The following is a 15,262-nucleotide window of genomic DNA, read 5'->3' on the forward strand; positions in this document are numbered from 1 at the left end:
TTGTTATCTTTTGTGTCCTGTAGGGGGTGAAAAATGCAACGGCTTCCTGTGTTCTAACGGAACCTGCCTGCCAGCGAGTGTTCACTGCAATGGCGTGGAGGACTGTCTAGGGGGTGCTGATGAGCAACACTGCGGTATCTGCCTTTTTATTTTGAACTCAAGTGGAAATTCTGTTTATATTGTATTTTAAAACACAGGTAGGCTGCAAGGAATAATAAGTTGCTTTCCTTGCAGATCCGCTCTGCACACGGTATATGGAGTTTGTATGCAGGAATCGAGCACAGTGTCTGTTCCAGTCTCTGGTGTGCGATGGCACTCGGCACTGTGCTGACGGATCCGATGAGGATGCAGCGTATGCTGGCTGCTGTAAGTCCAACACTTTGCTGACTAATAATTGTTACCATAATAACCCATTTATTAGCAGAAACAGTGCTGTTCAGTTCATAGCCCTCAAAGCTGGAAGAGAATTGCAGGATAATAGCACATTAACTTAATTAAATTAAGAATTAAATGAACTTTACTTGTTTGATAAATTAATGTAATAATTAAAGCTTACGGATTATTAAAAAAACGGCAAAGTCTCTTTTAAGTAATCTTAACCACAGACCTTATTTTAAACCATTGAAATTCCCAGTAGAACCCATGGTAAATTACCTTCGGGGTTGACCTACAAACTGACATCATGACTGAACAGCTCTATAACCAAAGGTTCTACTATTACGTGTTGAAGTTGTTTTGGAATGATTAGTTTGTTGAATGTTCTCTGCTCCCTCCACAGCAACTAATCCAGAGTTTGAGAAAACGTGTGATGGCTACAACTTCCAGTGCACCAATGGAATGTGTGTGACTCTGGAGTGGAAATGTGATGGCATGGATGACTGTGGGGACTACTCAGACGAGGCCAACTGTGGTGAGCAATGCACACACAAACACATTATAGTGTAGGCCAGTGGTCGACAACCTTTAGCATGAAGTGCCATTTATTTTTTATTTAATGTTAATCACTGTGCCATATCAAAAACTCCCTAGCAGACAAAAGCCAAATTCTGGGTTCAATTTCAAACATTTCAGTTTGGCTGCAACAATAGTCCCATTGCATGGATAAATATATAGATTTTCCAATGCATTGTGATCTTCATTTAAACAATCTCGAAATCGATCCTTAAATCTCAAGATTGATCTTTAACTCTATGCCAATCACTTGCATATGATTAGCCACAGGCTGGAAAATACTCAGATTTCACCCACCAGTTATTGACTACTATAGTGACGAAGAAGTTTAGCACCGAGATCCTTTCACTGCGTTTTATAGAGTAAACGTTTGATTTGACTTATTCTGTGTAATGTGCATCCAAAGATGAGATCTACGCAAATCATCTGTCATTGAATAATGTCTCTTAATATCCTTCCTGTTCTTTACAGTCAATTGTAGATTGAAAGCAACACAAAATATACATTTAATTCTAATCACACTGACACGGATTACACATTTGTGATGCTTGCCGAACTGCCCATGAAAGTTAAAATCTGAGAAAATAATATTTATAAAATTAATATTTTCTAGAGCTGACATTTAATGCATTAACGCATGCGAATTGTAAAGTCTGTATCCATACCCATCCCTAGTGTGAAGTCCAAGTTTTATTTTGAGTTATATGGGCAAAACCTGTCTACACTGCACTATTTGTTGGTCATGCAAGTAAATTGATCCATGCAGATTATAGGTCCATGCTGTGCAGTTCATATGGGTCGCACTTTTTCATCACAATTAAGAGAGTTTGTTTTCCTATACAGCTCATATAACTTCTACATTTCTAAATTAAATTACTTAATTAAATAAGAATGCTGACCAGTCATTGTCAATATCGCAAATTAACCCCTTTAGAGTGATGCTGTTTATTTTGTGATATTGACACTCTGACTGGTCAGCATTCTTATTTTATTAAGTCACTTAATTTAGAAATGTAGAAGTTATATGAGCTGAATAGGAAGCCAAACTCTCTTAATTGTGATGAAAAAGTGTGACCCATATGAACTGCACAACATGGACCTATAATCTGCATCTATACATTATACAGGAATGTGATTTTAATGTAATGTAAATCCGTAAATAAAACAATTTCATTTTCAAAGCACTTTTCAGCCTAACAAGTACCCGTTTTGCTTTGACAGTTAAATCCTTGCACTAAATTTGTGAGCATGTTTGCTAATGTCTGACTGATGTGTTCTTCCTGTATCAGCTTCGCCGACTGAAGAGCCAGGCTGCTCACGTTACTTCCAGTTCGAGTGTAAGAACGGCCGCTGTGTGCCTGCCTGGTGGAAGTGTGATGGGGAAAACGACTGTGGTGACTGGTCAGATGAAGCACAATGCTCAGGTACACAAATCAGACCGGTGCCATATTCTTAGCTTTGATTATTAGCTTTGAATTGGCTTGTGATTTGCCAAAAAGACTTGTACAATTGATTAATTAAAATTAGGGTTGTCAATCTATTTAAAAATAGTTAATTGCGATTAATCAAAATGATCCCCTGAAATGAACACGTTCAGTTCCAAGAATACAAAAAATAGTCCTGTGTAAATTTATGCAACAGTTTTAAGCCTAATTATAATATATTGTGGGTAAGTTCAGGTGGCGGAACTGTTCACACACCTGCTCCGGGTCCAGTTACCTGTGCTCCCAATCGTTTCCGCTGCGGTTCTGGCGCGTGTATTGTGGACACCTGGGTCTGTGATGGCTATGCAGATTGTCCTGATGGCAGCGATGAAGTGGGCTGTCCCACAGGTGCTTTCTCTACCATTACAATACACCCTGCCTTGTTACCTTATCATCTGTACTCATCCCTGCCTGTGTGATTTTTCTGCCTCTCTCTCAGCCAATGGTTCTGTGACTCCAGTGGCAACTCATGTTCCTCCACCATCAGGCCGCTGCACTAAAGATCAGTTCCTCTGCCTAAAGCCCCAGACCTGTATCCCTGACTGGAAGCGCTGTGACGGACACCCTCAATGCCAAGATGGGTCTGATGAGGCCAACTGTCGTAAGTGCCTCTTCGAGTCACACATATACAGTCAAAAGTTAGACTGGTCATTCTTTATTATTACTATATTGTAATAATATTTTGAGTAATTAAACCATGTTATAACAAAAATAAAAGTACAGGAATTGTGCAGTAACCAATAATGTAAAAAATATATATAACAGAAACTTTTAAATAAAAATTGAATGTGTGTGTGTGTGTGTGTGTGTATATATATATATATATACACACACACACACACACACACACACACACACCGTTCTGTGCAAAAGTTTTTGGCACTTGTGAAAAATGTTTCACAATGAGGATGTCTTTAAAAATAATGACACAAATATTTTTCATTTATCACTTAATGTCAAACAAAGTCCAGTAAACATAAAAAGCTAAATTAATATTCAGTGTGACCACCTTTGCCTTTAAAACAGCACCAATTCTTCTAGGTACACCTGGACACAGTTTTTCTTGTTTGTTGGCAGATAGGATTTTCCAAGCTTCTTGGAGATTTTGCCACAGTTCTTCTATCTGTTTAGGCTGTCTCAACTTTAAGGCTTTCCCTACTTCTATTCAAATCTTCTCTGTTTGCAAAAGTAATGTTTTGGAGTTTACCAGTTATATTTCCTATTGACACACGAAAGCTGAAGATATAAATAACCATCTTAAGACAAATGCTTTTGTGAAACATCTTGTGTGACTTTTGCACAATATTATATATATATATATATATATATATATATATATATATATATATATATAGATATATATATATATATATATATATAGATATAGATATATAGATATACACCGATCAGCCACAACATTAACCACCTGTCTAATATTGTGTAGGTCCCCCTCGTGCCACCAACCCTTATCTCAGAATGCTTTTCTTCTCACCACAATTGTACAGAGTGGTTATCTGAGTTGCCATAGATTTTGTCAGTTTGAGCCAGAACTGCTGCTCACTGGATGTTGTTTGTTTTTGGCACCATTCAGAGTAAATTCTAGAGACTGTTGTGTGTGGAAATCCCAGGAGATCAGCAGTTACAGAAATACTCAAACCAGCCCGTCTGGCACCAACAATCATATCACGGTCCAAATCACTGAGATCACATTTTGTCCCCATTCTGATGGTTGATGTGAACATTAACTGAAGCCCCTGACCAGTTGTGGTGATGTGGGCATGGCTGAGCAAGGCAGGGAGAGGAAGGACGATAATGATTGACACCTGTGGGAAATTATCTATAACAGCTGTTCTGTGTTATAGTGAGAGATCGAGAGAGATAATAGTGCAGTCCAGACCACTGGAGGGGAGAGAGAGCACCACAGGAAGCTGTTTGTGTGATACTGAAAAATATTGTGATTACATGTCTACGTGGATTGTTTATCCGGCTCCCGCTTCCTCCTTCTTAAAGAGTTACTGACCTGTCACAGTGGTTTTGGAACCCGGGAATTAGTAGATAGAAAACGCTGTCATAGAGACTTCACCGCTGGCCGAACTGTTCAAGACCCTCGCCGGCATCCACCAAACACAACATTAGGCTCTGCTTGGCCTGCATGTGGAACAGGAGCTGCAGTTCCAGGTGCTCCACCAGGCTCAAGCGGAGGACCGGCAGGTGATAGAGAGCTTGGTATGCCTGGAGGGGACATCAGCTGTGACCCTGGACTCACTTATGCCCGTGCCTCACGTCACAGTCGTGAAAATGGGATTCGGGATTAAAATGGACGGCTTGGTTGAACTATTTAATTCGACCCTGTAGAATATGATTCGTGGTTGAGACGAGTTATTGACCTGTCACAACCGTATCTGCATTTTATGCATTGCACTGCTGCCACACGATTGGCTGATTTGATAATGTCATGGATGATTGTTGGTTCCAGACAGGCTGGTTTGTGTATTTTTGTAACTGCTGATCTCCTGGGATTTTCACACACAACAGTCTCTAGAATTTACTCTGAATGGTGCCAAAAACAAAATACATCCAGTGGATGGAAACACCTTGTTGACGAGAGAGGTCAACAGAGAGTGGTTCGAACTGACTGTCTGCGGTAACTCAAATAACCGCTCTGTACAATTGTGGTGAGAAGAATAACATCTCAGAATGCTTGTTAGTGCTGTTTTTGCGGCACTAGGGAGACTACACAATATTTGGCAGGTGGTTTTAAAATTGTGACTGATCGGTGTGTATAATATTATTATTATTATTATTTTTATCATTTATTTAAAGTTCAAACTAATTTTAGTCAATTCAGCAAATGCTTTTAGATCAAAAGCAGCTCAGGGCTGGTAACCGTAAGATTAACTGACTCTTTTATTGCAGCCACCCGTGGGCCGTTGCTCTGTGTGAATGGTACCCTCTGTGCGGATGGTGAGGCATGTGTTCTCAACAGTGAGAGGTGTGATGGCTTTATGGACTGTTCTGATCACAGTGATGAAGACAACTGCACCGGTTAGTGCTTGCTTATTTCTGCAATTCAGCCCAAACTGTTTAACGAGTCCTTTCTAACTTATTGTAGATAATTTCAGACTTTTATTTTTGTTTTATAGTATTCACCATATTCAGCCCCGCCCCTTTTCCGCGCTCCACTCTTTTAAGTTTTTCATCTAAATTCCAGTTTGTATTGAAGCTATTGAGAAGCTTTGATCAAAATGGATTACGCCTCTGAGCACACAGTATTTTTCACCAAGAGTTGATGGTGTGATTCTACACCACCCCTTTACTATGTGAAAATGCTAGTGAGGTGTTTTTTCTGTCTCTCTAAATGTTTGTTAACTCAGAGGTAAATTGGGCCTGGCAGATCACATTCAGACAGCTATGACACTCTGCACTTCATGATACATGCATTTGATTGTTAGATTTGTAATTCTGTTTAATTTTTAGGTTTCAGTTTGATAATAATTTCTTTTAAAGCATGTAGTTGACATGAAATTTCCAACAGTGACAGCTATTATTACACATGCAAGTTCATAACATTAAAGCAAATTACAATTGCACTTTTTAAAATTAATTTATCACCCTACATTTTTTCAAAGCTTCAATGTGATTAAAACTGTTGTAAATGGAACAAATTAAAACATACACTTTCACATATATGTATGTATGTATGTATGTATGTGTGTGTGTATGTATGTATGTGTGTGTATAAATATAGTTGCACCCCTTCCCCTGTCCCACTTTAACACTCAAAAAATCTGATCTCCTGAACTATAACACGATGGGTGAATGACCTGAAAAGATGGCCAGAGTTGTCGTACAGAGATATTTTTAATGATTTTGTGTTGTCTCTTGGAGTTTCATGTGCACAGAAGAATATCAGTATATCCACAACGTGAAGGTAGAATCTTTTGGATTTATGAATTAAGTACACTTGTTTTAAAATCTCCCCATTTTGCTTGCAGTTATGACATCCCCTGATCACTTTAAAATACTCATGATAGCTATCCACTTTGCTAGCTAATTACACTTTGACCATAGACATCTAATAGTGTCTGCTAGAATGGAAGTTTCGAGACAACATTTTCAAGATGGGTGCATGCTAGTTTCTCTTGCGCTTAAGGTGAATCAATTTTAAGAAATTTGAGATTTAAATGTGAAATTTTCCATTTGACTAACAGGATAGAATGTACAGAATTTAAAATGTAACCGACAGCGATGGTGTTATTGTAATATTTGCATATAAATTCCAATTGGTCCTCCTTACAGCTGGATTGTGCAAAGATGGTGTCATGTTTTGTTTCGATTCTCATACACAGCCATCATAAAAAAAGATGTCCACTGATTGTCATAACAACTGCAAAGATTAAGTTAATTAACACAGATTAAATTACCCAGAAACAAAGCTTATAACTGAAACTTACATAAAACTTTAAAACTAATATTGTGCTGCCTTGCAAGCACTGCTATTTCCTTCAGGAAAATCTAGTTACTATTCAAAGCTGACAGCACCAAGTACAGTATTATACCGAATACCGCAAGCACATGCATATCATGGTCAGGCAGTTCACACTAAATCACTCTGTTTCACCTTCCGTCAGTGGATTCACTGGTCTACAAGATCCAAAATCTGCAGTGGAGCGCCAACTTCTCCGGTGCTGTAACGCTCACATGGTCGAGACCCAAAAACATGCCAGCAACCTCCTGCTCCTTTATCATCTACTACAGGTATCAAGCATTCGTACTTCAGCTTTCAGCTGCACAATACAGCAGGGAAAGTGTCTCTGGTCCACGTGGGTCATTAAAACAGGCTCTATTTGATTTCCAGGCCGGTGGGTATCCAGCAGTGGACTGTTATGGACACAAACAGCAATAAAGGCAGTGCCACTCTGACTGTGTTGATGCCGGATACCACCTACCAAGTGAAGGTGCAGACTCAGTGTCTCAGCAAGCAGCACAAGACCAATGAGGTGCTCACGCTGCGCACACCAGAAGGATGTAAGTCACTAAAATAACCAATTTTACTGTGTCGTAACCAAGCATGACTTGACAGGTTAAATAATGTGCAATGTTATTTTAAAATTGATTAATATGAGCTATTACATTTTATTAAATAAAAAATTATAAATATTAAATATTTTCCAGTCAGCATTCAAAGCAAGTTTCTGCACTAAATGCCAATCATTGCTCATAGCTCGCTTGGGGCTTGTTAGGACAACAACTCAGATTAACATGGAAAAAAAAAATAGGGTTCATCACTTGTCCCTTCAATGCCTCACGCCTGGTTAGGACAGTGTTATTGTCCTTTCTCAACAATTCAGTCTCAATTACATACAGACTGGTTCATTCTTATCTATGTGTTTTGTGGCAGTGCCGGATCGTCCACAGGGTCTGCAACTGAGCTGTGACAACGAAGAGGATGGAACAGTGCTGTGCTCCTGGAGCCCCCCAGATAAAGCACATGGACTCATTAGGGAGTATATTGTGAGTGTGAATCTCTCAAAGACTCTAAACCACTGTTCTTTATATATACATACTTGTATCTAACTGGCTTCATTGTATGTCTTGTACAGGTGGAGTACAGTGAAAAGAACAGTGCAGAGTGGTTTTCTCAGCGTAGCTCTGGCACAAGTGCACAAGTGAAGAACCTGCAGCCCAGCTCGCTCTACAGATTCAGGGTACAATGAGAAGCACACGCTGATTTAAAGTCAGCACGGACCCTATTTGCTCAATTTGCATGTTGCACATTATTTTCAAAGAAGCAAAAGTTTGTCTTTTTAATCTTTCATCAGAAAGTACAACTTCCTGTCACTAAACTAATGTTAAACAATAGCTTTAGGCATTGTTTTAGACTACTGTTGTAGGTTTTGCAGTCCTTCTAAAATTTTGCCAAAAGCTAACATTATAATTTAAAAAGGTTAACATTTATTTAATAAAGGCTATGTCAATAATAACAAATAATAATAGATTTAAAGATTTGCATACCTTTGGGATATATTGAGAGGCTCTCCTTGGTTGAACTTGAACTTAGGCCTCAAAAAGCTTCCTCAAATGTTGGTGGCGGCAATGGAGAGTAATCCTCCACAATCAACTGCAAACTAGAGTTCAGATTAGGGGATGTCATAAAATATTGATATATCGATTATTATAGCTGATGCGATGCAGCAGATGGCTGTCCAAAGTTACGAAGGTTTTTGTACATAAAGAATGAACAAAGTGACACTGATGAGTTTGCAGGTTAGTGTATGAAACTCTAAATGCACAAACTGGATGATTAGAAATGGTGAAGTTTATTATGCAATTTCTCTGTATGTAGCCTTGAATAGGTCTTACATTCAAGCTGTCCCATCCCCAAACCCCAAAATGACATACTTGTAACTGAAAATACATATTGTAAGCTTAATGAGAGATACACATACACAATATATCATCCAGCGATGGCTAGAGTAAATAATCTTTGTCCTTTGATAATGATTTGAGTCTAATTTAGTGGAAAACTATGCAAGCTGCACTCCATGGCACTGTAGAATTGCTGAGCATTGGCAGTTTGTCACCATGTTGTCCGCTAGACATGTCTTGTGTATGACCCCCTTGAATTGACTCACACTTTACCAAAGTTGTGTTGAGAAATATGTTTGAAAAGACAAAGACTATTGTCCAACCAGCAGCCCTATTTATATTAAAAATAAAGATACTGTATATCGATAATCATTGGCAAAATCTTCAGATTAACGATGTGTGAAAAAGGCATCGATCCCAAGCATACGTCAGATCTGGATTCATTACGCTATGGAATTCCACTTTTCATTGTCCAGTTTCTCTGTGAATAAAATCAAGACTGTATGTTCTGAAACATGTCTCGGAATACTTGTAAATTACTTGTAAACATTAGAGTAGTAAAATAGGTGGTGAAAGCTATTTTATGTTGCCTTTGAAACAATTAAATAGAGTCCTTTCTGTCACATAGTCTTCAAATCTGTTGTGTTTATTTTTCAGGTTGCTGCCGTCACAAGCAGAGGGGTTGGAAACTGGACAGAAATTAAATCCATCGTTCCTCAAAAAGGTAACAAAGCCAGTAAAGCCAACTTTGAAATGTTCACAGAAGAGCGCTGCCTCCCCCTGCTGGACATGTATTGATTTTTTATCTCATATAATGGTTGAATCAAAATTATTTAATAATCTCTTTCAGCTCTGTCTCCACCTACCGTTAAGATCACTAGCATCACGGAGGACTCTATGGATTTGTCCATTACCTCTGATTATAAGGTCAGACAGTTTGCTTTGCCTCAGTATGTGGATTACATTTATGTCATTCCATCGAGTTGAACTTAATCTTTGTTACTGTCTATGTTAGGTAAAGGAATATGTTGTCATCATTTCATGGGTGTTTGACGAACATGTAAAGGAGAGCTTGAATTACACAGTTTCTGGAATATTGAAAGGTGAACACCCTAGACAAACTATCAAACTTCCACATGCATTTCCACAGAGAGATACACTACAGATGTGAGTGATATTTATGTTGTTTCCCATGTAGCCACTAACCTGACAGCGGGGACTGTGTATGAGGTGGCTGTGTGGGCTCACACAGATGATGGAGACAGTCCGACTGCACTGTCCCGCCAGCAGACCGAAGGCACCAGACCTGACCAGCCCTCACTTAAGGCCCGTGCACTTAACCAGACTGCTGTGGACTGCAGCTGGACTGGTCCTCAGGCTGAGGTGAGACTATATGTTGAACAATATTTGTGGATTTAAAGAGCAGAGTTGTCAATACCAAAATTTCAGTAGTTGAAACAATATCTGAGAAATTATTGATTCTCAATACTACAGCAGAAACATATAGTACACTAATGAATGCACTGCTAGATTAAATGTTAATATATTAAATAAATATTATTGAGAATTTATCACATTTTATACCACTACTCTGTTGAATGCTTGACTCTGATTGGTTGAAAGACGTTCTAAGGTGTGCAATTGTTTTCCTGTAACGCACGGCTGAAATATTTCTTGTTCATATCACTTCACCTAATTATTTAGTTATTTCAAAGAGTTATACAGGCTAACACAGCAAAAAAAACAAACATTTAAAACAATGACATATGTTTAGTACATCACATGTGAATGACAAACAATATCGATAATATCCTAAATGTATTTCAGTTTACTTTGAAAAGTGCCCTTGCACTCGCTCTCGCTCTCTGCCTCTTTCTCTTTTACTCTCGTCTCAACCATATTCACACACGCTGACACATACATACGCACACATAGAAACTTGAATTTCGACCAACAAACAGAGCCGTACCACCGAGACGTGATCAATACAACAGTTTCTATATTATACTAAATAATTTTTTAATATGTGCAAATGTTTCAATGTATTTTGCCCAAGTCAGCCTCCCATAGTGTAAAGCGCCCTCGTGCTCCCCCTCTCTTTCGCTCTCACAGAAACACTCACACACGGACATGCACACAAACTCGGGAGCAAAGTCAGCACACCTCTGTGACTCAGTGGGTAGTTTGTAACCAGCTAGATGCTGAATCTGCGGTGGAAGAAATTAGTGGACACTATCAGCAATGGTTTATGATTATACATACAAATTGTTTGGTATACAGTGTGCACTTTCTAGATCAACTAGATCAAAACAGAAAAGCTATATTAGCCAAGGACAGCTAATATATTTTTGGCAAAATCACCCAGCAATTTTGCAGGAGCAAGATTTTAGTGGTTGTGTATATTATTGCAGAAATCATATATATATGTGACAGCATGTACGTGTACTATATCTTCTAATAGATGTATGGAGTGTTCTATGCCACCTCTTTCCTGGACCTGTATCGCAGACCTCACCGGCAGATCACCACCTCCAGCAGCCTGACTGTCATTGTAGACAGCGATGAGCAGTACCTCTTCCTGGTTAGTGTCCACCATTGTCCTCACTTTTAAGTATGCCATTGTTTCTCATTATAACGGCATGTGTACAGAAGTTAAATGTCTGCGTTGTGTTCAGGTGAGGGTGATCTCTCCATACCTGGGTCCTCCATCTGAATATGCCGTAGTGAAGATGATCCCCAGTGAGCGACTTCCACCCCGAAACCTACATAAAGTACGAGTGGAGAAGACACAGGCCACTCTGAAGTGGCAGCCGCCTTACGATTCTCCCAGCAGTCCTCTGGTACGATGAGCATGCATTCCCGGGCAAATATACTAACATATGTTCTCTTCCATATAATTGACTGGCATATTTGTATAAAGTTATACATTTGGCCAGGGGTCCCCAAACCTGTATATATAAAACTTTTTATTATGTAGTTATATTTTAGATGGGTAATCTACTCGAGTGTTTAAAGCATCCCTGTGTATTTATTAGACGTATGCAGTGCACACGAGAGACATGGTTCGTAAAACAGAGCGAGACTATAAGGTGAGCACTCAGAATAACACAGTGGAGTACACGTTGAAGGGCCTGGAGGCTGGAGGACGCTATAGCATCACCATCAGACTGCTCAACATGAGCAAAGAGGCCAGCTACACACTCAACACCGGTATGACCTTCTATTTATTACTTGCCTAAAACATTATATGATTTACTAGTCTATGAATCATCAGGTTTGTACAAACTTGTGAAATCCATGCCAGATCAAATGTACATTTGTTCAAGCATTAAAACACAAGGAGGACCAAACAAATAGTAGGAAATTCTAAAATGAATGTTATTTTTTCTGTTCAGCTTTTCACTCAAATTGTTATACCAAGGATATAATTTGTAATGAAGTAAATTTTACTCAATTAGAACTAGTAGTCGCAGACATTAGGACCCTGCTGTACATTAATAGCCAATATGTTTTATTAATATTTAATTTTTCATTAAATGTGTTTTATCCACACAGTTCCTCTGCCTGCACCTGAGGCCCTCAAGATCTTAGAAGAACAGGACCATGTGTTTCTCTTCTGGAAGAGTCTGGCTGTGAAGGACCAAAGCTTCAATGAGAGCAGGGTTAGAGACCTGAACCTTTCGATATACTGCATGCTCTCTCCATACACCCTTAAATTACAGTGGCAATACTGCACACCACAGGACTGATTATCACTATTTCACTCCTCAGGGCTATGAGGTGTATGTGCATGACAGTGTGACCAACTCCTCTACGTGTTTGGGCAACACCACAGAGACGTTCTTCAGGATCAACAGCCTGCTGGTTGGCCATAACTACACATTCTCAGTGAGGGCGCGCTGCCTACTCAACAACCAGCTGTGCGGAGATGCTGCAGTGCTGTTGTATGATGAACTGGGGAAAGGAGCAGGCATGATTATTTACAAAAATATGTTGTTCTTGGCATTGTGTTTCATTCTTGTCCTGAAGTACTTCTCTTAAATAAAGAGTTAGTGGAGTTACTGGCTTTGGTCATTCATGTAACAAGGCTTTGCTCCTGTTGTGTTTTAGGTCCCAATGATGCTGCAGCTCAGTCAGGTAAATCAGGAGACGTGGCAGTGGTTGTGGTTCCAGTGTTGTTCCTGCTGTTGGTAGGTGTGTGTGGAGGTCTTGTGGTGCTTTACCTCAGACACCGTCGGCTACAGCACAGCTTCACCGCCTTTGCTAACAGCCACTACAACTCTCGTCTGGGCTCTGCCATTTTCTCCTCAGGAGATGAGCTGGGTAAGACCAGGCTGACCTTGGCCTTAATAATGTCTCCTGTCTTTATTATTATACTGTTTTTACTACTACAGTTGAAGTCAGAAGTTTACATACACCTTCGCCAAATACATTTAAACTCTGTTTTTCACAATTCCTAATATTTAATCGTAGAAAACCTTCCCTGTCTTGGGTCAGTTAGGATCACTACTTTATTTTAAGAATGTGAAATGTCAGAATAATAGTAGACAGAATGATTTATTTCAGCTTTTATTTCTTTCATCACATCCCCAGTGGGTCAGATGTTTACATACACTTTGTTAGTATTTGGTAGCATTGCCTGGTTTAACTTGGTCAACCCTTTTGGGGAGCCTTCCACATGTTTCTCACAATACGTTTCTGGAATTTTGGACCATTCCTCCAGACAGAACTGGTGTAACTGAGTGAGGTTTGTAGGCCTCCTTGCTCGCACGTGCCTTTTCAGTTCTGCTGAAATTTGGATTGAGGTCAGGGCTTTGTGATCCCTTCAATCCCTTGACTTTGTTGTCGTTAAGCCATTTTGCCACAAATTTAGAGGTCTGCTCTGGGTCCTTGTCCATTTGGAAGGCCCATTTGCTTTAAGTTTCTGGCTGGTGTCTTGAGATGCTGCTTTAATATATCCACTTAATTTTCCTTCCTCGTGATGTCATCTATTTTGTGAAGTGCACCAGTCCCTCCAGAGGATATTTCTCCAAAAAGTGCACTTGCAAACTGTAGTCTTGCTTTTTATGTCGATTTGGATCAGCTGTATCTAATTCAGGTCCCTTAAATGTAGGTAACTTTTGTTCACTTTCCTTCACTTCTGTTTAGATCAATTCTCTTCAAATCGGTTTAGATCAATTCTCTTCAGTTTAGTTCAATTCAGTTTCGTTCTGTTCACTTCAGTTCAGTTCCGTTCACTTCAATTCAGTTAAGTTCCGTTCACTTCAATTCAGTTCAGTTTCGTTCATTTCAATTCAGTTCAGTTTCGTTCATTTCAATTCAGTTCAGTTCCGTTCAATTCAGTTCAGTTTCGTTCATTTCAGTTCAGTTTCGTTCACTTCAATTCAGTTCAGTTCCGTTCAGTTCAATTCAGTTCAGTTCCGTTCACTTCAATTCAGTTGAGTTCAATTCAATTCAATTGAGTTCCGTTCACTTCAATTCAATTGAGTTCCGTTCAATTCAGTTTCATTCAGTTCACTTCAATTCAGTTTCCTTCACTTCTGTTTAGATCAATTCTCTTCAGTTTGTTCAATTCAGTTTCATTCTGTTCACTTCAATTCAGTTCAGTTCCGTTCACTTCAATTCAGTTCAGTTCCGTTCACTTCAATTCAGTTCAGTTTCGTTCATTTCAATTCAGTTGAGTTCCGTTCACTTCAATTCAGTTGAGTTCCGTTCACTTCAATTCAGTTGAGTTCCGTTCACTTCAATTCAGTTCAGTTTTTTTCAATTCAGTTCAGTTGAGTTCCGTTCACTTCAATTCAATTGAGTTCCGTTCACTTCAATTCAGTTCAGTTCCGTTCACTTCAATTCAGTTCAGTTTCGTTCATTACAATTCAGTTCAGTTTTGTTCAATTCAGTTCAGTTGAGTTCCGTTCACTTCAGTTCAGTTCCGTTCACTTCACTTCAGTTCAGTTCCGTTCACTTCAATTCAGTTGAGTTCCGTTCACTTCAATTCAGTTGAGTTCCGTTCAATTAAATTCAGTTTCGTTCCGTTCACTTGTATTCAGTTTCGTTGCGTTCACTTCAGTTCAGTTCTGTTCAGCTATTTTAAGTTAAAGTTTTCAGTTCAATTCAGTTTAATTTAATTTAGTTTACTTCAGTTCCGCTCAGATAAGTTTCAGTTCAGTTCAATTCAATATAGTTCAGTTTAGTTCACTTCATTCAAATCAGTTTCGTTCACTTCAATTCAGTTTCATTCAGTTCACTTCAATTCAGATTCATTCAGTTCACTTCAATTCAGTTTCATTCAGTTCACTTCAATTCAGTTTCATTCAGTTCACTTCAATTCAGTTTCATTCAGTTCACTTCAATTCAGTTTCATTCAGTTCACTTCAATTCAGTTTCATTCAGTTCACTTCAATTCAGTTTCATTCAGTTCACTTCAGATTTGTTCAATTTACTTTAGCTCAGTTCACTTT

The 15,262-nt window shown here is 39.0% G+C and overlaps 1 protein-coding gene across 1 annotated transcript in view; it reads left to right on the forward strand.

Annotated features, from left to right (window-relative positions):
• Window positions 1-15,262, forward strand: part of LOC127629864 (sortilin-related receptor-like) — a 90,698-nt gene that overhangs the window by 70,851 nt on the left and 4,585 nt on the right. Inside the window, exons 27-47 of the mRNA XM_052107141.1 lie at window positions 24-134; window positions 235-366; window positions 779-910; window positions 2,241-2,375; window positions 2,631-2,783; window positions 2,875-3,036; window positions 5,352-5,480; window positions 7,067-7,193; window positions 7,294-7,463; window positions 7,837-7,949; window positions 8,039-8,143; window positions 9,462-9,528; window positions 9,655-9,731; window positions 9,820-9,907; window positions 10,003-10,187; window positions 11,266-11,385; window positions 11,480-11,644; window positions 11,840-12,014; window positions 12,360-12,466; window positions 12,576-12,774; window positions 12,915-13,127. Of these exons, the coding sequence (XP_051963101.1) occupies window positions 24-134; window positions 235-366; window positions 779-910; window positions 2,241-2,375; window positions 2,631-2,783; window positions 2,875-3,036; window positions 5,352-5,480; window positions 7,067-7,193; window positions 7,294-7,463; window positions 7,837-7,949; window positions 8,039-8,143; window positions 9,462-9,528; window positions 9,655-9,731; window positions 9,820-9,907; window positions 10,003-10,187; window positions 11,266-11,385; window positions 11,480-11,644; window positions 11,840-12,014; window positions 12,360-12,466; window positions 12,576-12,774; window positions 12,915-13,127 (2,865 nt within the window). The remainder of the gene's footprint in view (window positions 1-23; window positions 135-234; window positions 367-778; window positions 911-2,240; window positions 2,376-2,630; window positions 2,784-2,874; window positions 3,037-5,351; window positions 5,481-7,066; window positions 7,194-7,293; window positions 7,464-7,836; window positions 7,950-8,038; window positions 8,144-9,461; window positions 9,529-9,654; window positions 9,732-9,819; window positions 9,908-10,002; window positions 10,188-11,265; window positions 11,386-11,479; window positions 11,645-11,839; window positions 12,015-12,359; window positions 12,467-12,575; window positions 12,775-12,914; window positions 13,128-15,262) is intronic.

Source organism: Xyrauchen texanus, chromosome 36, assembly GCF_025860055.1.
Source record: "Xyrauchen texanus isolate HMW12.3.18 chromosome 36, RBS_HiC_50CHRs, whole genome shotgun sequence".
Taxonomy (NCBI): Eukaryota; Metazoa; Chordata; class Actinopteri; order Cypriniformes; family Catostomidae; genus Xyrauchen; species Xyrauchen texanus.